General features: G+C 39.0%; 1 protein-coding gene across 2 annotated transcripts in view; it reads left to right on the top strand.

Annotated features, from left to right (window-relative positions):
- Positions 1–9,159, top strand: part of NBAS (neuroblastoma amplified sequence) — a 250,417-nt gene that overhangs the window by 125,219 nt on the left and 116,039 nt on the right. For both annotated transcript variants that reach the window (XM_006910241.3, XM_025045807.1), the window contains exons 34-35: positions 1,371–1,528; positions 2,269–2,313. In XM_006910241.3, the coding sequence (XP_006910303.1) occupies positions 1,371–1,528; positions 2,269–2,313 (203 nt within the window). The remainder of the gene's footprint in view (positions 1–1,370; positions 1,529–2,268; positions 2,314–9,159) is intronic.

Here is a 9,159-nt window from a genome sequence, read left to right as displayed (position 1 = left end):
GAGATGGAGCCAAACTCTGAGTGCAGAAACGACAGCTGGGGAACAGAACACAGCTAAGGAACAGAGTCAGGGGGTCAGCGGATGGAAAGTTACTGTGATGACACCTCAAGGGCAGGGGGATCCTTGCTGAAGGCAGGCCGGGGTGACCAGACGTCAAGGGTGAGGGACACGGAATTTGATTAGATATCAAGGGTGGAAGATTCTCGCCAAACTGACTTATTAGCAGGATTCTTGCTAGAACTGGGCTGTGTAGGCCCAGCGGGACCGGGCCGAGGCATGGGTCCAGCCCGGAGTGGGGGCTCCGAGGAGCCTGACTCCGGCTTCGTCAAGGAGAGTCTTTGTCAGTACAGCTGGAAAATGTTGAAAATTCTGGAAAAAAACTCAGTGGTTTGTAACCTCAGCATTAGAAAACCGTTTTCATATAAGAACTGTGTTTTGTAATATTAACCAAGCGATTTTGCAATATTGTTCTGAATAATTGTGGCTTTTCTGGAAAAATGTATTACTCTAAATTTGTTTATTTAGAGATCTTTGAAATAATTTTATTCCTGTAAGGATGGTATCTGGATTTTTACTTTATATATTTAGAGAAATTATTTTATACTGAGGCCTTTGTACTTAGAAAAAAAAGCCCTACTTTCAACTGGAACTTTTTCGAATAAGAATAAAAGTATATTTTAAGACTTCACAGTGTAAAATTATATAAAATTATATATTTTTTTTTCCAAGGACAGTGCCAAGAATACAGGGGCCGACAGTACTCTTGGCACTGTCCTTGGAGGTCTGTCTTTTACAAAGTGAATGATTCTGTGTAGCTGTCTAGACAATTTCTTCTTCTAGCACTTTGCGTTTACAAAATGCTTTTAAATACAAATGTTATTTAATCCTTTCAACAGCTCAATGAGGAAGGCATTGTTATTATTGTCCCTTTGTGGTAGTAAAGGAAGTGGGATCCTCTGAACTTTCTGGAGCTCAGCAGCGCTGAACAGCAGGGTTGGGCCGTACCCTCCAGTCTTCTGAGCAGATACCCAGCTTTTTACTCAGTATCACACACAGTGCTGTAGGTTGTTTGTGCTCATTGTCAAGTTATCTAAATTTAACAGAGTTTATCAGCAAAACTCATCTGCAGTAGTGTTGAACTTTTCAGATAATAAACTAGCCTAATATATATATTTTTTTACCTTAGAACCTTATGTGTTTCTAGTTATATAAAATTATGCATCACTAATGACTATGATTTTGCTTCGGTCACACAGGACCTGAGCAGAAAGCCATTTGATTTCTCACATTAGATTGGTGATTTTTTTTCTTATGAAAATCAGGGTTTTTTTTGTTTGTTTGTCCGTTTGTTATTTTTGCCAATTTTGCAGGCTATTCTAAAAGTTGGGATGTCTGTAGCCAGCTAGGACAATCAGAAGGCTACCAGGACTTGGCCACTCGTCAAGAGCTCATGGCTTTTGCTTTGACACACTGCCCTCCGAGCAGCATTGAACTTCTTCTGGCGGCGAGCAGCTCTCTGCAGACAGAAGTAAGCCGTCCCTAAAAAAGTATGAACTGTATGAAGTGCATTTGCATTTTATGGGGTGCATGGATCTGAGGTCTTTGGTCATTTATAAACATAATATAAGAATTTTAATTTATGAAAATTAGCTTGTCACTTAAATGTAAAGGGATTTGAAGATATTAAGATATAAAATAGTGTTTGCTTTATTATAGTAAGGATGAAAGGGTACAAAGCAGATGTGAGAAAAATGGAAAGTAATATTAGAAAATAAATAATTGAATGTAATGGGAAAAGTCCATGTTGTCAAGGACAAAACAGAAGAAATGGCCATGTAAAATATATTCTAAACCTTATGAATTACAACTAGTGGTGGCGCTGTCCCTTCGAGGTCCTTTGGAAATGGCAGGGCAGTGGGATTTGGGGTGAGGCTACATTCCCTGAAATCCATGGGAAGATCTGCGTAAGGCGGGGCAGGGCTGCTGTTGGGAAATGCTGTTAAGAAGAGTCTGAAATTCACGTTTCATGTCCCGGCCATTCTCTACGTCACGTGTGAGGCTTCTCACAGGGGACTCCCACTTCTGACACCTTCATAGGCCATGAGGTTGTTCCTAAAGGCCTGAAGCAAGCCTGTTACTCAGGACTATGCGTTATGAAATAGCATTTTTTTTTTTTCTCAAAAGAGTACTTTTTACATGTCCAGCTTACATTGTGAAGAGAGGCACTTTAAAAAATTTCTTTATAATATATCAGGTTCTTTTTTTCAGATTCTTTATCGAAGAGTGAATTTCCAGATCCATCCAGAAGGAGGAGTGAGTATCAGGGTTTCACCATTAATTAGTAAAGTGCCACAGAGGTAAGGTACTGGAGAGGGAGGGTAGAGCTTAAGAGGTGGCTGTGAGTGGAATGAAATGGAGCCACCTAACTGAAAGTATGAGGAGTGTGTGTGTGTGTGTGTGTGTGTGTGTGAGTGAGTGTGTGAGTGAGTGTGTGTGTGTGTGGACTGTTTTCATTTGTTTTGTGTGTGAAATATAACATTCACATAGAAAAAATACTCAAAACAAAGATGTCCAGGTCAGTAAATTTCCACAAAGAAAATATTCATTAAACCACCACACAATTAAAGAAATAGTAGTATAGAACCAGCCTTCCACAAGTCCATCCACCCTCTCCGAATTTTTCTCATCTCTCCTTCCAGAGATCACTGCTGTCCTGACTAATCCTGATACTAGACATTGGTGGTTTTTTGTTCTTGTTTTAAATAATTCTAATACTCATTGCATGCCTCCTGATATGATGGTTTAATTTTACCTGATTTTGTACTTTACAGAAATAGTTACGTTCTGTATGGTGAGATTCATCCATGCTGATATTCACTGTTATTGCTGTATGGAAGTTAATATCAGTGTGCATATGTGACAGTTTGTCCACCTAATGTTGATTGACATAGGTTTGTTTTCCATATGGCTACTAAGAATAATCCAACGTCGTCATTTTGTACACGCTTCTACTGCATGTGTGCATACCTTCTGGAGTCTGCCTACCTGCCTTAGAAGTGGACGTTCTTAGATGTTTCGTGTTCAGCCTCAGAGTGGTTTTACCAGTTATACTGTGACAGCGGTGTTTGGGAGTGCCATTTACTCTGGTCTAGCACCTTGACATTGTGTGTTTTCTATGTATTTGTGGTTTTGATTTGCATTTATATAATTACTAATGAGATGGAATTATCTCAGGAGAGATCCTCTTTTGTGAGATGCTTGTTCAGGTCTCTTGCCTAGTTTTTACTGGCTTTTTTTTTCTTTTTACCTTTTCTCATTGAATTCTTATGAGTAAAATTTGTCTGAAACTATTAAGGAGGAAGTATACACCCACTAACACTTCTCTTCCCTTGGTCAATGTTTGCTCCATGGAGTTTAACTTTTCATGACAGTTTCTAGCAACATAAAATTGGTATATTTTTTAGGTCAAAGAAAGTAGCCCACTGTCTGATAATCTAATTAGGTAAATTAAGAAATGATAATCCTCTTTGTAGATTGGTTTTCCACAGTACTCCTTTAAATGGTAAGCGTCATTTTCAAAGTATAAAATGTCATTAATTTTTCCAGTAATTATTTTGGAAGACATCTATTGTGGTGAGCTGTACCTAACCTTTTTTTTTTTTTTTTAAATTCGATATGTCCATTTTGCAAAACTGATTTGTGTAGTTACTTTTAAAAGTCTGATACAAAGCTTCACTTATGGAATCTGTTGATGGACCTGGGGCAGAGCTTTTGCTCAGAGAGGAGTATGTATAAATACCCCATTTCCATCACTTTTATATTCAAATTCAATTTGATAAACATACTGAGTATACACATGTACCCTCCAGAGGCTAAGCTCAGTGCTGAGTGATCTGAGGCTCTCAAAGCTCTTTCTGTGACTTTTTGCCCGTATGGCGTTGTCTCCTCACGGTGACTCCAGGACAGTGCTGACCCAGAGAATTTTTCCCAGTGTGGGATATGATCCATATTTCTGCTGCCCAGCAGTCACATGTAGCTGTGGAGTACTTGAAATATGGCTAGTGCAAGTACGGAATCAAATTTTAACTTTTATTATATTCAGTTAAGTTAAAGTTAAATAGTCACACGAGGCCACTGACTCCCAGACTGGACGTCGCAGCTCCAGATCAGACACTCGGTGGAGGATCGTGTTCTCCCATCGGCACTGTGGCTAGCATGCTGTCCGTTGTCGTTGTATTCCCTCTGGGTGGGAGCCGCAGCGTTTTCCAGGCGCCTGGGGCGGTGTGGACGCGTCCTGACCTCTGGCGTGTCTTGACTTGTAGCTGTACGGATTAGTTGCTGTTGGGCTTTCCCCACTGCAGCCTATGGTGTTTCCTCCCTGGGATTCAGAGCAGTTCTTCTCTTGACCACGGTGACCGATGTTTGTTGTGTTAGGAGCTGGCGAATTTTCCCATTGTTCAAGGTCTAATTGAAGACTTACTTTTAACGAGTTCTTCTTCATCCCAAGTTTTGTGTCTTTTGAGCCTCTGATCCTTTCCTACCTGTCCAGCCACATCTCCCCCTCGGCCATCTTTCTCATCTTTCACGCCTTCCAAATGGACGGTGTTGCAGTCACACTGACCCTACCACCACCCTCCGAGTAGCCTCTCACACCTTCGGTGTTGCTTAGAGTCTTCTCCCTGGCTTGTGCTCTGGTCTTTGTTACCCCTGTACCCCATCTAAAGTATTGTTTTTCTTTGTGAAGTTTTCCTTGAGTCTTCTAATTGCCCTTCTTTGTCCCCCGCCATTCTCACATCATTGTGTCAGCACTTGTATGTATGGTATTGTATGGTAACTGGAAGTATGACATTTATCTTTATACTCTCTCTATAGAGTGCTTGTCACATAATGAACACCTAGGAAATGTTCGATAAAGCTCAGTTGAGAACTCCCACTGCATACAATTAGTCTGTGATAAAAATGAATGAGAAAGTAGATGTTAGCCTAAAAATAATAAGGAATTCCCCATTTAAGTCACATGTATGTGCCATGGTGGCTGAGATCCTGTTACATTTTGGCCAGTGTAAGGGGTGTACCATTTCTCTGAGTATAGATTTGCAAAGTATTTCTGCTGAGTTCTGCTCCATAGCTTATTCTGAAGCCCCATCCTATGTTATTAAAACCATGAAAAGCCTTTTAGATTTCCTATTTTCTGCTTCTCCAATGAATTATAAAATGTTGGGCTGGCCCCTTGGTGACTTCTTTGGAGTAGGACATGCTGTGTTACCACAAGCGGACACATATTGCTCTTTAGTAAATGGAGACCACTAGCAGTCCTTTACACGTTCTGCTTAGCAAGGAAAAGGAATTAATTCAAAATGATTGTCTCCCCACCCTTTTTTACCTCCTTAAAAGGTTTTCTGTCTCCCTTTGTCCTCTTTCAGCAAGTTGCAATAAATCTAGATCTCATGAAGTGCTAATCCAAACCTTCAATGAACACATTATGGCTGTGATTCATGAAGCACATTCAGAATATTACAGCTACTATTATTATATTAAAATGTAGTGCCCAACTATAAGATGCCACTGTTACATATTAACAGACATAATAACCACATTAAATTATAACATATGAGAGCCAGCTGTATGTGTAATCTGCTTAATGCTCAAGACTTTCATTACTCAGTTGTGAAAATAGTGACTTTTATTTATACGTCCCAGCAAAGTGAAGATGTAATTGCTGTGCAGTAGATTTGCATCAGTACAAGTGTAGCCTACAAGTCTGAGGCTGTTGGCTGTCATCCCTGTGAACCAGATATTTGCTTATAAATAGAACAAAACGCATTGTGAAAAACTACCAAAATTAGAGTTTTCTAGTTTCTTATTAATGTTGGTTATTATGATTTTTAGATGTAATAGTATTCCACCACTTAGAGTATATTAACATTTTGTTTAGCTAGTATTAGTTATACCACTTAGCCAATGGTGTTTTCCCTAGATAAATCTAATTAGAGCTGGAAATGGATTATATACAAGGTTCCCATTAAAAAATCATTTTCACTGTGGGAAAACTTGTTGTTAACACTGTGAGTAGCCACAGAATTATGCAACTGGACTAATTTGTGTTTAGAATAGGGATATGGCCTAAGCAAAGAAGCGTTTGGAATTTATAAAAGAATTGAATAGAAATAGTTACATAAAAGTGAACAAAATGACAGTAGTATTTCAATGTCATAGATGACCCTTTTTTTTTCCCATTCACTAGTTGATGGATAATTTTTTTCCGCTTTTCAGCTATCATGAATAATGTTGCTATGAACATCAGTCTACAAGTCTTTGTATGGGAATACGTTTTGATTTCTCGTCTGGGTACCTAGGACTGGAACGGCCGCATTGTATGGTACATATTTGTAGAAACCGCCAGTCGTTTTCTAAAGTGACCGTAGCATTTTACTTTTCACCAGGAAGCATTAAGGTTTCCGTTTCTTCACATCCTCGCTAACACTTGTTATTGACTGGTTTTTTTGGTCAAAGTCATTCTTGGGGTGTGTGTGTGTGCTATCTTACTGTCATTTTGCTATGCATTTTTCAAGCAACTACTGATAATGAGCATCTTTTCATATGCTTATTGGCCATTCCTATACCTTCTTTGGTGAAATGGCTATAAATATTTTGCCTATTTTGTAAATGGGTTTTTTGTCTTATTGAGCTGTAAGATACAAGGTCTTATTTATTTATTTATTTATATTCTGGATAAAGTCTTTTATCAGATATATGAATTGGAAATATTTTTATCTTTGTGTGATTTGACATTTTACTTTCTTAAGTAAGTAAGTGCACAAGTTTTTAAAGTTGCTAAAGTCTAGTTTATCAGTATTTTCTTCTATTGCTTGTGCTTTTGATGTTGTATCTAAGAAATCTGTGCCTAGCTCAAGGTTGTGAAGATTTGCTTCTGTGCTTTTTTTAAAAGTTTTATAGTTTTATATTTTATATTCATTGATAAATAAGTAACAATAAGAAGCCACTTATATATGAAATAAGTATAGGCTTGATGACAAGATGAATTAGAACTATACACAAAAATTGACTCAATAGGATCATATTTGTCTGATTTTCTTTTGATTCATGATAGCTTGTTCTTTCTTAAAGGATTTTAAGTCTTGTATTTAGTATGCACAATGACGTGAATTAATATTTTGATATTTTAAATGAAATAATTTTATCTGGAGTGGATTTTTGTTGTAATTATTGCTCTAGTAACTTTTTTCCCATGTGTTTTGGAATTTTAGTTTATAAGCTCATTTTTAGTCATCTCATTTAATTTTTATCTTTTCAGACCACATCTAAAGATTCTATAGTTTTGTGGTTTCCCTCAGTCTAGTCCCTTGGTGCTTCAGTTTGGAACCCTGTGCTGTAGTAGCTTTTCACATGGGACTCCTTCCTCCTCTTAGTGTTGAGGATATGAGTAGTACAGACAAGAGCCAGTGGGTGATTTGGCCCAGTTACTTTGGGCCATGTCTTTGTTCACTGCTTCTCTGGGCCAGCAGCTTTACAATGAGCCTGGTCTAAGTTCTCCCTCTCACTGAGGTCTTTTTGATTCACAGTTCTTCTCTGAAAAGGGGCATCTGGCAGCCACTGGCAACTTCTGAATTTGGGCCCCAAAATGTTGAAGTCTATTGAATTTGAGTTTCTTTTGAACCTTTTCTTTTGCTATCTCAGTACTTTGGAGTACACTGAGCATGTTGAAGCATGAGTTCATTGCTCCATCTTGACTGTAATTCATAATATTTTCTTTAATCACAAAAATAGTACAGGCTTTTATTTTAACAATTCATCTAAGGGGAGGCAGGGATTCAGATAATGTAATCGGGTATATTTTATTTCTTGAAAGAAAAACGAGAGTTGAAACATCTATGATAAAATATTAACATTTGTTAACTTTTGATAAGTACATGGAAAATTGTGGTAACTTTGGTCTTTCTGTCTTTGCCATTGGATGCCTGCGCTGTGTTTTGTTTATTGTTTCCTCTGGGTTTGGACCTTTAGATTATGTCCAGTCTTTACGTCAGACTGAACTTCGCTGAACATTTTATGTGCACATCTTCGCACATTCGTGCTCGTGTTGCCCTGGAGTGAAATGTTAGAAATGGGCTCCTGGGGCAGGCGAGTTCGTTTTCCTCTGGTTCACCCGCCATGACTTTGTGTAAATGCTGACTTTGCCTTGTTTACTGTTGTGATGTCTGCACCTCTGGGAACACAGTAGGTCCTTATTAACTTTTATTTTGTTATTATTTATTTTAACAACATTGCCTGGTGAGTGTTCTCTGTGGGAGGCTGAGTTATGGCGATCGCGACATCAGTGAGCTGGATGATCACACTGCCAGTGCAATTCACAATACCCATTTATGCATTTTAGTCAGTACGTAGTGTTCTCTCTCTCAGTGAGATCTGACTAAAGGAAGAAACGGTCTGCTCATTGGCCTGCTTGCAGGATAGTACGTTTGTGTAGTTGGTATCTTGATGATCAGCAGTGTGAATCATATTTTGATTGGCTCGACAAATCTGTACCCCACATTCCCAGTCCTCCCAAAGGTTTAACTTAGCTGCCTTCTCTTTTAGCACCGCTGCTGGAATTCCAGATTTTCTTCTTCTTTTTTTTTCCATCCTGCCCTTTCTTCACAGACCCGTCCATTTCTAACATATTTGTTTTGTTAAAGTTCTAAAATAACTCTTAGTAATACGGAATACATGCTTACTTTCATCTAGATTTGCTGTTAAATCCACTTGCAAAAGATGTTTTCCAAAAATAATGTGTTCAAGTTGCCCGTCTCGGTTACAGTGCACTCGTGGGGTGTAACAGTCCCGCTTACTTTCAAGGAGGCGTCGTGGTGCGATGGCGTATCCTGTAGCGCTCGTGTGTCCTGCGCTGCGGGACTTTTCATCTGCGCCTTTGCTTTACCCTTAGCAGCGGCCGTATCTTCTCATCCTGTTCTCTTTCGCCTGCTCTCCATGGGGCTTCTCTCCTGCTTCACCACAGCACCTTGCGTTCGGGTCACCGGTGACCTCTTATTGCTAAATTTGTGATCAGATCTCAGTCTTTATCTTATCTGATGCATCAGCAACCCTGGACACTGGCCCCTTGCACTCACTGTCTTTGCTGGTCCTTCCTCATCTCCTCAA

The sequence above is a fragment of the Pteropus alecto genome, unplaced genomic scaffold (genome assembly GCF_000325575.1).
Source record: "Pteropus alecto unplaced genomic scaffold, ASM32557v1 scaffold61, whole genome shotgun sequence".
Taxonomy (NCBI): Eukaryota; Metazoa; Chordata; class Mammalia; order Chiroptera; family Pteropodidae; genus Pteropus; species Pteropus alecto.
Note: the sequence above shows the minus strand (reverse complement) of the source record. Positions and strands in the feature narration are given on the sequence as shown.